This window comes from Scyliorhinus torazame, chromosome 12 (genome assembly GCF_047496885.1).
Source record: "Scyliorhinus torazame isolate Kashiwa2021f chromosome 12, sScyTor2.1, whole genome shotgun sequence".
NCBI classification, from domain to species: Eukaryota; Metazoa; Chordata; class Chondrichthyes; order Carcharhiniformes; family Scyliorhinidae; genus Scyliorhinus; species Scyliorhinus torazame.
The window spans coordinates 218692693-218709298 of record NC_092718.1 but is presented as its reverse complement, the minus strand read 5'-3'; the positions used below and the strand labels follow the sequence as shown (position 1 = coordinate 218709298).

At 56.5% G+C, this 16606-nt stretch overlaps 1 protein-coding gene across 1 annotated transcript in view; it reads left to right on the top strand.

Moving 5' to 3' along the window:
* Positions 1-16606, top strand: part of LOC140386995 (transient receptor potential cation channel subfamily V member 1-like) — a 125015-nt gene that overhangs the window by 49386 nt on the left and 59023 nt on the right. The window contains exons 7-8 of the mRNA XM_072469954.1: positions 12646-12822; positions 16060-16218. Coding sequence (XP_072326055.1) covers positions 12646-12822; positions 16060-16218 — 336 coding nt within the window. The remainder of the gene's footprint in view (positions 1-12645; positions 12823-16059; positions 16219-16606) is intronic.

The window sequence follows — 16606 nt, the reverse complement described above, 5'->3', positions numbered from 1 at the left end:
GTGCTGCACTCCCTCAGTACTGACCCTCTGACAGTGCAGCTCTCCCTCAGTACTGACCCTCTGTCAGTGCAGCACTCCCTCAGTACTGACCCTCTGACAGTGCAGCACTCCCTCAGTACTGACCGTGTGACAGTACAGCACTCCCTCAGTACTGTTCTCTGACAGTGCGGCACTCCCGCAGTACTGACCCTCTGACAGTGCAGCACTCCCTCAGTACTGACCGTGTGACAGTACAGCACTCCCTCAGTACTGTTCTCTGACAGTGCGGCACTCCCTCAGTACTGACCCTCTGACAGTGCGGCACTCCCTCAGTACTGACCCTCTGACAGTGCGGCACTCCCTCGTACTGACCCTCTGACAGTGCGGCTCTCCCTCAATACTGACCCTCTGACAGTGCGGCACTCCCTCAGTACTGACCCTCTGACAGTGCGGCACTCCCTCAGTACTGACCCTCTGACAGTGCGGCACTCCCTCAGTACTGACCCACTGACAGTGCGGCACTCCCTCAGTACTGACCCTCTGACAGTGCAGCACTCCCTCAGTACTGACCCTCTGACAGTGCAGCACTCCATCAGTACTGACCCTCTGACAGTGCAGCGCTCCCTCAGTACTGACCCTCTGACAGTGCAGCACTCCCTCAGTACTGACCCTCTGACAGTGCAGCACTCCCTCAGTACTGACCCTCTGACAGTGCGGCGCTCCCTCAGCACTGACCCTCTGGCAGTGCGGCACTCCCTCAGTACTGACCCTCTGACAGTGCAGCACTCCCTCAGTACTGACCCTCTGACAGTGCAGCATTGCCTCAGTACTGACCCTCTGACAGTGCAGCACTCCCTCAGTACTGACCCTCTGACAGTGCGGCACTCCCTCAGTACTGACCATCTGACAGTGCGGCTCTCCCTCAGTACTGACCCTCTGACAGTGCGGCCCTCCCTCAGTACTGACCCTCTGACAGTGCAGCACTCCCTCAGTACTGACCCTCTGACAGTGTGGCACTCCCTCAGTACTGACCCTCTGACAGTGCGGCACTCCCTCAGTACTGACCCTCTGACAGTGCAGCACTCCCTCAGTACTGACCCTCTGACAGTGCAGCGCTCCCTCAGTACTGACCCTCTGACAGTGCAGCACTCCCTCAGTACTGACCCTCTGACAGTGCAGCGCTCCCTCAGTACTGACCCTCTGACAGTGCAGCACTCCCTCAGTACTGACCCTCTGACAGTGCAGCACTCCCTCAGTACTGACCCTCTGACAGTGCGGCGCTCCCTCAGCACTGACCCTCTGGCAGTGCGGCACTCCCTCAGTACTGACCCTCTGACAGTGCAGCACTCCCTCAGTACTGACCCTCTGACAGTGCAGCACTCCCTCAGTACTGACCCTCTGACAGTGCGGCGCTCCCTCAGCACTGACCCTCTGGCAGTGCGGCACTCCCTCAGTACTGACCCTCTGACAGTGCAGCACTCCCTCAGTACTGACCCTCTGACAGTGCAGCATTGCCTCAGTACTGACCCTCTGACAGTGCAGCACTCCCTCAGTACTGACACTCTGACAGTGCGGCACTCCCTCAGTACTGACCCTCTGACAGTGCGGCACTCCCTCAGTACTGACCCTCTGACAGTGCGGCACTCCCTCAGTACTGACCCTCTGACAGTGCAGCACTCCCTCAGTACTGACCCTCTGACAGTGTGGCACTCCCTCAGTACTGACCCTCTGACAGTGCGGCACTCCCTCAGTACTGACCCTCTGACAGTGCAGCACTCCTTCAGTACTGACCCTCTGACAGTGCAGCGCTCCCTCAGTACTCACCCTCTGACAGTGCGGCACTCCCTCAGTACTGACCCTCTGACAGTGCAGCACTCCCTCAGTACTGACCCTCTGACAGTGCGGCGCTCCCTCAGCACTGACCCTCTGACAGTGCGGCACTCCCTCACTACTGACCCTCTGACAGCGCAGCACTCCCTCAGTACTGACCCTCTGACAGTGCAGCACTCCCTCTATACTGACCCTCTGACAGTGCAGCACTCCCTCAGTACTGACCCTCTGACAGTGCAGCGCTCCCTCAGTACTGACCCTCTGACATTGCGGCGCTCCCTCAGCACTGACCCTCTGACAGTGCGGCACTCCCTCAGTACTGACTCTCTGACAGTGCAGCACTCCCTCAGTACTGACCCTCTGACAGTGCAGCACTGCCTCAGTACTGACCCTCTGACAGTGCAGCACTCCCTCAGTACTGACCCTCTGACAGTGCGGCACTCCCTCAGTACTGACCCTCTGACAGTGCGGCTCTCCCTCAGTACTGACCCTCTGACAGTGCAGCACTCCCTCAGTACTGACCCTCTGACAGTGCAGCACTCCCTCAGTACTGACCCTCCGACAGTGCGGCACTCCCTCAGTACTGACCCTCTGACAGTGCAGCACTCCCTCAGTACTGACCCTCTGACAGTGCGGCACTCCCTCAGTACTGACCCTCTGACAGTGCAGCGCTCCCTCAGTACTGACCCTCTGACAGTGCGGCACTCCCTCAGTACTGACCCTCTGACAGTGCAGCACTCCCTCAGTACAGACCCTCTGACAGTGCGCCGCTCCCTCAGCACTGACCCTCTGACAGTGCGGCACTCCCTCAGTACTGACCCTCTGACAGCGCAGCACTCCCTCAGTACAGACCCTCTGACAGTGCAGCACTCCCTCTGTACTGACCCTCTAACAGTGCAGCGCTCCCTCAGTACTGACCCTCTGACAGTGCAGCACTCCCTCAGTACTGACCCTCTGACTGTGCTGCACTCCCTCAGTACTGACCCTCTGACAGTGCAGCACTGCCTCAGTACTGACCATGTGACAGTACAGCTCTCCCTCAGTACTGACCCTCTGACAGTGCGGCACTCCCTCAGTACTGACCCTCTGACAGTGCGGCACTCCCTCGTACTGACCCTCTGACAGTGCGGCTCTCCCTCAGTACTGACCCTCTGACAGTGCGGCACTCCCTCAGTACTGACCCTCTGACAGTGCGGCACTCCCTCAGTACTGACCCTCTGACTGTGCGGCACTCCCTCAGTACTGACCCTCTGACAGTGCAGCACTCCCTCAGTACTGACCCTCTGACAGTGCAGCACTCCCTCAGTACTGACCGTGTGACAGTACAGCACTCCCTCAGTACTGTTCTCTGACAGTGCGGCACTCCCTCAGTACTGACCCTCTGACAGTGCGGCACTCCCTCAGTACTGACCCTCTGACAGTGCGGCACTCCCTCGTACTGACCCTCTGACAGTGCGGCTCTCCCTCAATACTGACCCTCTGACAGTGCGGCACTCCCTCAGTACTGACCCTCTGACAGTGCGGCACACCCTCAGTACTGACCCTCTGACAGTGCGGCACTCCCTCAGTACTGACCCTCTGACAGTGCGGCACTCCCTCAGTACTGACCCTCTGACAGTGCAGCATTCCCTCAGTACTGACCCTCTGACAGTGCAGCACTCCCTCAGTACTGACCCTCTGACAGTGCAGCGCTCCCTCAGTACTGACCCTCTGACAGTGCAGCACTCCCTCAGTACTGACCCTCTGACAGTGCAGCACTCCCTCAGTACTGACCCTCTGACAGTGCGGCGCTCCCTCAGCACTGACCCTCTGGCAGTGCGGCACTCCCTCAGTACTGACCCTCTGACAGTGCAGCACTCCCTCAGTACTGACCCTCTGACAGTGCAGCATTGCCTCAGTACTGACCCTCTGACAGTGCAGCACTCCCTCAGTACTGACACTCTGACAGTGCGGCACTTCCTCAGTACTGACCCTCTGACAGTGCGGCTCTCCCTCAGTACTGACCCTCTGACAGTGCGGCACTCCCTCAGTACTGACCCTCTGACAGTGCAGCACTCCCTCAGTACTGACCCTCTGACAGTGTGGCACTCCCTCAGTACTGACCCTCTGACAGTGCGGCACTCCCTCAGTACTGACCCTCTGACAGTGCAGCACTCCCTCAGTACTGACCCTCTGACAGTGCAGTACTCCCTCAGAACCTACCCTCTGACAGTGAAGCACTCCCTCAGTATTGACCCTCTGACAGTGCGACACTCCCTCAGTACTGACCCTCTGACAATGTAGCACTCCCTCAGTACCGACCCTCTGACAGTGCAGCACTCCCTCAGTACTGACCCTCTGACAGTGCGGCACTCCCTCAGTACTGACCCTCTGACAGTGCGGCACTCCCTCAGTACTGACCCTCTGACAGTGCAGCATTCCCACAGTACTGACCCTCTGACAGTGCAGCACTCCCTCAGTGCTGACCCTCTGACAGTGCGGCACTCCCTCAGTTCTGACCCTCTGACAGTGCAGCGCTCCCTCAGTATTGACTTTCTGACAGTGCAGCACTACCTCAGTACTGACCCTCTGACAGTGCAGCATTCCCTCAGGACTGACCCTCTGACAGTGCAGCACTCCCTCCTTACTGACCCCCTGACAGTGCGGCACTCCCTCAGTACTGACCCCCTGACAGTGCAGCGCTCCCTCAGTACTGACCCATTCACAGTGCAGCACTCCCTAAGTACTGACCCTCTGACAGTGCAACGCTCCCTCAGTACTGACCCTCTCACAATGCGGCAATCTCTCAGTACTGAACCTCTGACAGTGCGGCACTCCCTCAGTACTGGCCGTCTGACAGTGCAGCACCTCCGCAGTACTGACCCTCTGACATTGCAGCACTCCCTCAGTACTGACCCTCTGACAGTGCAGCAATCCCTCAGTACTGACCCTCTGACAGTGCAGTACTCCCTCAGAACCTACCCTCTGACAGTGAAGCACTCCCTCAGTACTGACCCTCTGACAGTGCGGCACTCCCTCAGTAGTGACCCTCTGACAGTGCAGCATTCCCACAGTACTGACCCTCTGACAGTGCAGAACTCCCTCAGTACTGACCCTCTGACAGTGCGGCACTCCCTCGTACTGACCCTCTGACAGTGCAGCACTCCCTCAGTACTGACCCTCTGACAGTGCAGCATTCCCTCAGTACTGACCCTCTGACTGTGCTGCACTCCCTCAGTACTTACCCTCTGACAGTGCAGCACTCCCTCAGTACTGACCGTGTGACCGTACAGCACTCCCTCAGTACTGTTCTCTGACAGTGCGGCACTCCCTCAGTACTGACCCTCTGACAGTGCGGCACTCCCTCAGTTCTGACCCTCTGACAGTGCAGCGCTCCCTCAGTATTGACTTTCTGACAGTGCAGCACTACCTCAGTACTGACCCTCTGACAGTGCAGCATTCCCTCAGGACTGACCCTCTGACAGTGCAGCACTCCCTCCTTACTGACCCCCTGACAGTGCGGCACTCCCTCAGTACTGACCCCCTGACAGTGCAGCGCTCCCTCAGTACTGACCCATTCACAGTGCAGCACTCCCTAAGTACTGACCCTCTGACAGTGCAACGCTCCCTCAGTACTGACCCTCTCACAATGCGGCACTCTCTCAGTACTGAACCTCTGACAGTGCGGCACTCCCTCAGTACTGGCCCTCTGACAGTGCAGCACCTCCGCAGTACTGACCCTCTGACATTGCAGCACTCCCTCAGTACTGACCCTCTGACAGTGCAGCAATCCCTCAGTACTGACCCTCTGACAGTGCAGTACTCCCTCAGAACCTACCCTCTGACAGTGAAGCACTCCCTCAGTACTGACCCTCTGACAGTGCGGCACTCCCTCAGTAGTGACCCTCTGACAGTGCAGCATTCCCACAGTACTGACCCTCTGACAGTGCAGCACTCCCTCAGTACTGACCCTCTGACAGTGCGGCACTCCCTCGTACTGACCCTCTGACAGTGCAGCACTCCCTCAGTACTGACCCTCTGACAGTGCAGCATTCCCTCAGTACTGACCCTCTGACTGTGCTGCACTCCCTCAGTACTTACCCTCTGACAGTGCAGCACTCCCTCAGTACTGACCGTGTGACCGTACAGCACTCCCTCAGTACTGTTCTCTGACAGTGCGGCACTCCCTCAGTACTGACCCTCTGACAGTGCGGCACTCCCTCAGTACTGACCCTCTGACAGTGCGGCACTCCCTCGTACTGACCCTCTGACAGTGCGGCTCTCCCTCAATACTGACCCTCTGACAGTGCGGCACTCCCTCAGTACTGACCCTCTGACAGTGCGGCACTCCCTCAGTACTGACCCTCTGACAGTGCGGCACTCCCTCAGTACTGACCCTCTGACAGTGCGGCACTCCCTCAGTACTGACCCTCTGACAGTGCAGCACTCCCTCAGTACTGACCCTCTGACAGTGCAGCACTCCCTCAGTACTGACCCTCTGACAGTGCAGCGCTCCCTCAGTACTGACCCTCTGACAGTGCAGCACTCCCTCAGTACTGACCCTCTGACAGTGCAGCACTCCCTCAGTACTGACCCTCTGACAGTGCGGCGCTCCCTCAGCACTGACCCTCTGGCAGTGCGGCACTCCCTCAGTACTGACCCTCTGACAGTGCAGCACTCCCTCAGTACTGACCCTCTGACAGTGCAGCACTCCCTCAGTACTGACCCTCTGACAGTGCAGCGCTCCCTCAGTACTGACCCTCTGACATTGCGGCGCTCCCTCAGCACTGACCCTCTGACAGTGCGGCACTTCCTCAGTACTGACTCTCTGACAGTGCAGCACTCCCTCAGTACTGACCCTCTGACAGTGCAGCACTGCCTCAGTACTGACCCTCTGACAGTGCAGCACTCCCTCAGTACTGACCCTCTGACAGTGCGGCACTCCCTCAGTACTGACCCTCTGACAGTGCGGCTCTCCCTCAGTACTGACCCTCTGACAGTGCAGCACTCCCTCAGTACTGACCCTCTGACAGTGCAGCACTCCCTCAGTACTGACCCTCCGACAGTGCGGCACTCCCTCAGTACTGACCCTCTGACAGTGCAGCACTCCCTCAGTACTGACCCTCTGACAGTGCAGCACTCCCTCAGTACTGACCCTCTGACAGTGCAGCACTCCCTCAGTACTGACCCTCTGACAGTGCGGCACTCCCTCAGTACTGACCCTCTGACAGTGCAGCACTCCCTCAGTACAGACCCTCTGACAGTGCGCCGCTCCCTCAGCACTGACCCGCTGACAGTGCGGCACTCCCTCAGTACTGACCCTCTGACAGCGCAGCACTCCCTCAGTACAGACCCTCTGACAGTGCAGCACTCCCTCTGTACTGACCCTCTGACAGTGCAGCGCTCCCTCAGTACTGACCCTCTGACAGTGCAGCACTCCCTCAGTACTGACCCTCTGACTGTGCTGCACTCCCTCAGTACTGACCCTCTGACAGTGCAGCACTGCCTCAGTACTGACCATGTGACAGTACAGCTCTCCCTCAGTACTGACCCTCTGACAGTGCGGCACTCCCTCAGTACTGACCCTCTGACAGTGCGGCACTCCCTCGTACTGACCCTCTGACAGTGCGGCTCTCCCTCAGTACTGACCCTCTGACAGTGCGGCACTCCCTCAGTACTGACCCTCTGACAGTGCGGCACTCCTTCAGTACTGACCCTCTGACAGTGCAGCACACCCTCAGTACTGACCCTCTGACAGTGCGGCACTCCCTCAGCACTGACCCTCTGACAGTGCGGCACTCCCTCACTACTGACCCTCTGACAGCGCAGCACTCCCTCAGTACTGATCCTCTGACAGTGCAGCACTCCCTCTATACTGACCCTCTGACAGTGCGGCACTCCCTCACTACTGACCCTCTGACAGCGCAGCACTCCCTCAGTACTGATCCTCTGACAGTGCAGCACTCCCTCTATACTGACCCTCTGACAGTGCAGCTCTCCCTCAGTACTGACCCTCTGACAGTGCAGCGCTCCCTCAGTACTGACCCTCTGACATTGCGGCGCTCCCTCAGCACTGACCCTCTGACAGTGCGGCACTCCCTCAGTACTGACTCTCTGACAGTGCAGCACTCCCTCAGTACTGACCCTCTGACAGTGCAGCACTGCCTCAGTACTGACCCTCTGACAGTGCAGCACTCCCTCAGTACTGACCCTCTGACAGTGCGGCACTCCCTCAGTACTGACCCTCTGACAGTGCGGCTCTCCCTCAGTACTGACCCTCTGACAGTGCAGCACTCCCTCAGTACTGACCCTCTGACAGTGCAGCACTCCCTCAGTACTGACCCTCCGACAGTGCGGCACTCCCTCAGTACTGACCCTCTGACAGTGCAGCACTCCCTCAGTACTGACCCTCTGACAGTGCAGCACTCCCTCAGTACTGACCCTCTGACAGTGCAGCGCTCCCTCAGTACTGACCCTCTGACAGTGCGGCACTCCCTCAGTACTGACCCTCTGACAGTGCAGCACTCCCTCAGTACAGACCCTCTGACAGTGCGCCGCTCCCTCAGCACTGACCCTCTGACAGTGCGGCACTCCCTCAGTACTGACCCTCTGACAGCGCAGCACTCCCTCAGTACAGACCCTCTGACAGTGCAGCACTCCCTCTGTACTGACCCTCTGACAGTGCAGCGCTCCCTCAGTACTGACCCTCTGACAGTGCAGCACTCCCTCAGTACTGACCCTCTGACTGTGCTGCACTCCCTCAGTACTGACCCTCTGACAGTGCAGCACTGCCTCAGTACTGACCATGTGACAGTACAGCTCTCCCTCAGTACTGACCCTCTGACAGTGCGGCACTCCCTCAGTACTGACCCTCTGACAGTGCGGCACTCCCTCGTACTGACCCTCTGACAGTGCGGCTCTCCCTCAGTACTGACCCTCTGACAGTGCGGCACTCCCTCAGTACTGACCCTCTGACAGTGCGGCACTCCTTCAGTACTGACCCTCTGACAGTGCAGCACACCCTCAGTACTGACCCTCTGACAGTGCGGCACTCCCTCAGTACTGACCCTCTGACTGTGCGGCACTCCCTCAGTACTGACCCTCTGACAGTGCAGCACTCCCTCAGTACTGACCCTCTGACAGTGCAGCACTCCCTCAGTACTGACCCTCTGACAGTGCAGCGCTCCCTCAGTACTGACCCTCTGACATTGCGGCGCTCCCTCAGCACTGACCCTCTGACAGTGCGGCACTCCCTCAGTACTGACTCTCTGACAGTGCAGCACTCCCTCAGTACTGACCCTCTGACAGTGCAGCACTGCCTCAGTACTGACCCTCTGACAGTGCAGCACTCCCTCAGTACTGACCCTCTGACAGTCCGGCACTCCCTCAGTACTGACCCTCTGACAGTGCGGCTCTCCCTCAGTACTGACCCTCTGACAGTGCAGCACTCCCTCAGTACTGACCCTCTGACAGTGCAGCACTCCCTCAGTACTGACCCTCCGACAGTGCGGCACTCCCTCAGTACTGACCCTCTGACAGTGCAGCACTCCCTCAGTACTGACCCTCTGACAGTGCAGCACTCCCTCAGTACTGACCCTCTGACAGTGCAGCGCTCCCTCAGTACTGACCCTCTGTCAGTGCGGCACTCCCTCAGTACTGACCCTCTGACAGTGCAGCACTCCCTCAGTACAGACCCTCTGACAGTGCGCCGCTCCCTCAGCACTGACCCTCTGACAGTGCGGCACTCCCTCAGTACTGACCCTCTGACAGCGCAGCACTCCCTCAGTACAGACCCTCTGACAGTGCAGCACTCCCTCTGTACTGACCCTCTGACAGTGCAGCGCTCCCTCAGTACTGACCCTCTGACAGTGCAGCACTCCCTCAGTACTGACCCTCTGACTGTGCTGCACTCCCTCAGTACTGACCCTCTGACAGTGCAGCACTGCCTCAGTACTGACCATGTGACAGTACAGCTCTCCCTCAGTACTGACCCTCTGACAGTGCGGCACTCCCTCAGTACTGACCCTCTGACAGTGCGGCACTCCCTCGTACTGACCCTCTGACAGTGCGGCTCTCCCTCAGTACTGACCCTCTGACAGTGCGGCACTCCCTCAGTACTGACCCTCTGACAGTGCGGCACTCCTTCAGTACTGACCCTCTGACAGTGCAGCACACCCTCAGTACTGACCCTCTGACAGTGCGGCACTCCCTCAGTACTGACCCTCTGACTGTGCGGCACTCCCTCAGTACTGACCCTCTGACAGTGCAGCACTCCCTCAGTACTGACCCTCTGACAGTGCAGCATTCCCTCAGTACTGACCCTCTGACTGTGCTGCACTCCCTCAGTACTGACCCTCTGACAGTGTAGCACTCCCTCAGTACTGACCGTGTGACAGTACAGCACTCCCTCAGTACTGTTCTCTGACAGTGCGGCACTCCCTCAGTACTGACCCTCTGACAGTGCGGCACTCCCTCAGTACTGACCCTCTGACAGTGCGGCACTCCCTCGTACTGACCCTCTGACAGTGCGGCTCTCCCTCAATACTGACCCTCTGACAGTGCGGCACTCCCTCAGTACTGACCCTCTGACAGTGCGGCACTCCCTCAGTACTGACCCTCTGACAGTGCGGCACTCCCTCAGTACTGACCCTCTGACAGTGCGGCACTCCCTCAGTACTGACCCTCTGACAGTGCAGCACTCCCTCAGTACTGACCCTCTGACAGTGCAGCGCTCCCTCAGTACTGACCCTCTGACAGTGCAGCGCTCCCTCAGTACTGACCCTCTGACAGTGCAGCACTCCCTCAGTACTGACCCTCTGACAGTGCAGCACTCCCTCAGTACTGACCCTCTGACAGTGCGGCGCTCCCTCAGCACTGACCCTCTGGCAGTGCGGCACTCCCTCAGTACTGACCCTCTGACAGTGCAGCACTCCCTCAGTACTGACCCTCTGACAGTGCAGCATTGCCTCAGTACTGACCCTCTGACAGTGCAGCACTCCCTCAGTACTGACACTCTGACAGTGCGGCACTTCCTCAGTACTGACCCTCTGACAGTGCGGCTCTCCCTCAGTACTGACCCTCTGACAGTGCGGCACTCCCTCAGTACTGACCCTCTGACAGTGCAGCACTCCCTCAGTACTGACCCTCTGACAGTGTGGCACTCCCTCAGTACTGACCCTCTGACAGTGCGGCACTCCCTCAGTACTGACCCTCTGAAAGTGCAGCACTCCCTCAGTACTGACCCTCTGACAGTGCAGTACTCCCTCAGAACCTACCCTCTGACAGTGAAGCACTCCCTCAGTATTGACCCTCTGACAGTGCGACACTCCCTCAGTACTGACCCTCTGACAATGTAGCACTCCCTCAGTACCGACCCTCTGACAGTGCAGCACTCCCTCAGTACTGACCCTCTGACAGTGCGGCACTCCCTCAGTAGTGACCCTCTGACAGTGCAGCATTCCCACAGTACTGACCCTCTGACAGTGCAGCACTCCCTCAGTGCTGACCCTCTGACAGTGCGGCACTCCCTCAGTACTGACCCTCTGACAGTGCAGCACTCTCTCAGTGCTGACCCTCTGACAGTGCGGCACTCCCTCAGTACTGACTCTCTGACAGTGCGGCACTCCCTCAGTACTGACCCTCTGACAGTGCAGCACTCCCTCAGTTCTGACCCTCTGACAGTGCAGCATTCCCTCAGTACTGACCCTCTGACAGTGCAGCACTCCCTCCTTACTGACCCCCTGACAGTGCGGCACTCCCTCAGTACTGACCCCCTGACAGTGCAGCACTCCCTCAGTACTGACCCATTCACAGTGCAGCACTCCCTAAGTACTGACCCTCTGACAGTGCAACGCTCCCTCAGTACTGACCCTCTCACAATGCGGCACTCTCTCAGTACTGAACCTCTGACAGTGCGGCACTCCCTCAGTACTGGCCCTCTGACAGTGCAGCACTCCCGCAGTACTGACCCTCTGACATTGCAGCACTCCCTCCGTACTGACCCTCTGACAGTGCAGCGCTCCCTCAGTACTGACCCTCTGACAGTGCAGCGCTCACTCAGTACTGACCCATTCACAGTGCAGCACTCCCTCAGTACTGACCCTCTGACAGTGCAACGCTCCCTCAGTACTGACCCTCTCACAATGCGGCACTCCCTCAGTACTGACCCTCTGACAGTGCAGCACTCCCACAGTACTGACCCTCTGACAGTGCAGCACTCCCTCAGTACTGACCCTCTGACAGTGCGGCACTCCCTCAGTACTGACCCTCTGACAGTGCAGCACTCCCTCAGTACTGACCCTCTGACAGTGCGGCACTCCCTCAGTACTGACCCTCTGACAGTGCGGCACTCCCTCAGTACTGACCCTCTGACAGTGCGGCACACTCTCAGTACTGACCCTCTGACAGTGCAGCACTCCCTCAGTACTGACCCTCTGACAGTGCAGCACTCCCTCAGTACTTACCCTCTGACAGTGCAGCACTCCCTCAGTACTGACCCTCTGACAGTGCAGCACTCCCTCAGTACTGACCCTCTGACAGTGCAGCACTCCCTCAGTGCTGACCCTCTGACAGTGCGGCACTCCCTCAGTACTGACCCTCTGACAGTGCAGTACTCCCTCAGAACCTACCCTCTGACAGTGCAGCACTCCCTCAGTGCTGACCCTCTGACAGTGCGGCACTCCCTCAGTACTGACCCTCTGACAGTGCAGCACTCCCTCAGTACTAACCCTCTGACAGTGCAGTATTCCCTCGTGCTGGACCTGCCTCAGAGGTGACACGGCTGACATTGAGACATTACGCCCAGCAAACTCCCTTTGTTTTGGTGCCCATTTTTGTTCAAATATGTCTGATTTTCAGGTATTGAAACACATCATTGAGAGGGAGATCAATGATGAGGAATGTCGACACCTGTCCAGGAAATTCACGGAATGGGCGTATGGGCCAGTGCACTCCTCGTTGTACGACCTCTCCGCCCTCGACACACATGAGAAAAAATCGGTCTTGGAGATTATCGTCTACGGCAGTGAAACTCCGGTATATTACCTGCATTATCTGGCAAGGCCGTCTATTTGTACAGGGGACAGATTTAAGATAATTATCAACAAATAGGTAAGCAGGGAGATGAGCAGGGAGACTCATTCAGAGTCAGCAAAAGCATTAACTTTCAACAGATAATTGGATTGGATCTGGGAAAGGGAACATTTGTCAGGCTGTGGAAAAGGAGCTGATGGTGGGCGTGTAAGAGGGCTGGTTTCCAATAGAACTGGCTACAATGGATCAAATCGCCACATTCTCTGATCTATCAGTCTATGGTTCTATAAACTAGATAATAAAATGTAAAATCATCACTGCTAGACTCGGAAAAGATCCAGTCACAAATAGTTTGCAGCAATTTCAGTGGCCGAGATCTGATTGTCCTTGTACAGATCGAACGAACATGAGCTGGACCAGAGCCTGAGGCTTCTTCAACATATAACTTTTCTGCTTTGTAAATCTTATTCCATCTTCTCAGGGATTCAATATTCCCAGGGTTAGATACAGTGTGAAGCTCCCTCTACATTGAATCTAACCCTGTGCTGTACCTGTCCTGGGAGTGTTTGATGGGGACAGTGTAGAGGGAGCTTTACTCTGTATCTAACCCCATGCTGTACCTGTCCTGGGAGTGTTTGATGGGGACAGTGTAGAGGGAGCTTTACTCTCTATCTAACCCCGTGCTGTACCTGTCCTGGGAGTGTTTGATGGGGACAGTGTAGAGGGAGCTTTACTCTGGGTCTAACCCCGTGCTGTACCTGTCCTGGGAGTGTTTGATGGGGACAGTGTTGAGGGAGCTTTACTCTGTATCTAACCCCGTGCTGTACCTGTCCTGGGAGTGTTTGATGGGGACAGTGTTGAGGGAGCTTTACTTTGTATCTAACCCCGTGCTGTACCTGTACTGGGAGTGTTTGATGGAGACAGTGTAGAGGGAGCTTTACTCTGTATCTAACCCCGTGCTGTACCTGTCCTGGGAGTGTTTGATGGGGACAGTGTTGAGGGAGCTTTACTCTGTATCTAACCCCGTGCTGTACCTGTACTGGGAGTGTTTGATGGAGACAGTGTAGAGGGAGCTTTACTCTGTATCTAACCCCGTGCTGTACCTGTCCTGGGAGTGTTTGATGGGGACAGTGTTGAGGGAGCTTTACTTTGTATCTAACCCCGTGCTGTACCTGTACTGGGAGTGTTTGATGGGGATAGTGTAGAGGGAGCTTTACTCTGTATCTAACCCCGTGCTGTACCTGTCCTGGGAGTGTTTGATGGGGACAGTGTAGAGGGAGCTTTACTCTGTATCTAACCCCGTGCTGTACCTGTCCTGGGAGTGTTTGATGGGGACAGTGTTGAGGGAGCTTTACTCTGTATCTAACCCCGTGCTGTGCCTGTCCTGGGAGTGTTTGATGGGGACAGTGTAGATGGAGCTTTACTCTGTATCTAACCCCGTGCTGTACCTGTCCTGGGAGTGTTTGATGGGGACAGTGTAGAGGGAGCTTTACTCTGTATCTAACCCTGTCCTGTACCTGCCCTGGGATTGTTTGATGGGGACAGTGTAGAGGGAGCTTTACTCTGTATCTAACCCCGTGCTGTACCTGTCCTGGGAGTGTTTGATGGGGACAATGTAGAGGGAGCTTTACTCTGTATCTAACCCCGTGCTGTACCTGTCCTGGGAGTGTTTGATGGGGATAGTGTAGAGGGAGCTTTACTCTGTATCTAACCCCGTGCTGTACCTGTTCTGGGAGTGTTTGATGGGGACAGTGTAGAGGGAGCTTTACTCTGTATCTAACCACGTGCTGTACCTGTCCTGGGAGTGTTTGATGGGGACAGTGTAGAGGGAGCTTTACTCTGTATCTAACCCCGTGCTGTGCCTGTCCTGGGATTGTTTGATGGGACAGTGTAGAGGGCGCTTTACTCTGTATCTAACCCCGTGCTGTACCTATCCTGGGAGTGATTGATGGGGACTGTGTGGAGGGAGCGTTACTCTGTATCTAACCCCGTGCTGTACCTGTCCTGGGAGTGTTTGATGGGGACAGTGTAGAGGGAGCTTTACTCTGTATCTAACCCCGTGCTGTACCTGTCCTGGGAGTGTTTGATGGGGACAGTGTAGAGGGAGATTTACTCTGAATCTAACCCCGTGCTGTACCTGTCCTGGGAGTGTTTGATGGGGACAGTGTAGAGGGAGCTTTACTCTGTATCTAACCCCGTGCTGTACCTGTCCTGGGAGTGTTTGATGGGGACAGTGTAGAGGGAGCTTTACTCTGTATCTAACCCCGTGCTGTACCTGTCCTGGGAGTGTTTGATGGGGACAGTGTAGAGGGAGCTTTACTCTGTATCTAACCCCGTGCTGTAGCTGTCCTGGGAGTGTTTGATGGGGACAGTGTAGAGGGAGCTTTACTCTGTATCTAACCCCGTGCTGTACCTGTCCTGGGAGTGTTTGATGCGGCCAGTGTAGAGGGAGCTTTACTCTGTATCTAACCCCGTGCTGTACCTGTCCTGGGAGTGTTTGATGGGGACAGTGTAGAGGGAGCGTTACTCTGTATCTAACACCGTGTTGTACCTGTCCTGGGAGTGTTTGATGGGGACAGTGTAGAGGGAGCTTTACTCTGTATCTAACCCCGTGCTGGACCTGTCCTGGGAGTGTTTGATGGGGACAGTGTAGAGGGAGCTTTACTCTGTATCTAACCCCATGCTGTACCTGTCCTGGGAGTGTTTGATGGGGACAGTGTAGAGGGAGCTTTACTCTGTATCTAACCCCGTGTTGTACCTGTCCTGGGAGTGTTTGATGGGGACAGTGTAGAGGGAGCTTTACTCTGTATCTAACACCGTGTTGTACCTGTCCTGGGAGTGTTTGATGGGGACAGTGTAGAGGGAGCTTTTCTCTGTATCTAACCCCGTGCTGTACCTGTCCTGGGAGTGTTTGATGGGGACAGTGTAGAGGGAGCTTTACTCTGTATCTAACCCCGTGCTGTACCTGTCCTGGGCGTGTTTGATGGGGACAGTGTAGAGGGAGCTTTACTCTGTATCTAACCCCGTGCTGGACCTGTCCTGGGCGTGTTTGATGGGGACAGTGTAGAGGGAGCTTTACTCTGTATCTAACCCCGTGCTGTACCTGTCCTGGGAGTGTTTGATGGGGACAGTGTAGAGGGAGCTTTACTCTGTATCTAACCCCGTGCTGTACCTGTCCTGGGAGTTTCTTCCAGCAGTAAACTAACTATTTTGCTAACTGGTTTGTTTATACTTTCTCAGAACCGACAGGAAATGTTAAACCTGGAGCCACTGAAGCACCTTCTGCAGGAGAAGTGGAACACGTTTGCCAGTTACATCTTTTATATCAAGTTCTTCACTTACTTGTCCTACATGATCGTCTTCACCACTACAGCGTACAACAGGATTGAAGATGCCAAGGTACAGCTGTGTTCTTCAAATCGGGCTGCGCACGTGTGATTCAGTCGGTGGCAGTCTACCTTCCAACTAGGTTTGAAGCTCCTTTCAAAGTCTTGAGTGCAAAACTCAGGCTGGCACTAAGAGTGCAGTACCGAGGGAGTGCTGCACTGCCAGAGGGCAATTCACCCGGCCCAACAGGATTGCAACGGGCTGGGAAACCGCACCTATCAGCACCCTTGTTGGCTTTGATCATCCCCATTTCCATTCCTTTTGTCTCTTTGTCCATGGCATCTTATTTCCAGTTCCCTCCGGCTTTGACAGAGCCATCCCGACTCGAAACGTTCGCCCCGTTCTCTCGGCACAGACGCTGTCAGACCCGCTGAGACTGTCCAGTATTTTCTGGTTTTGT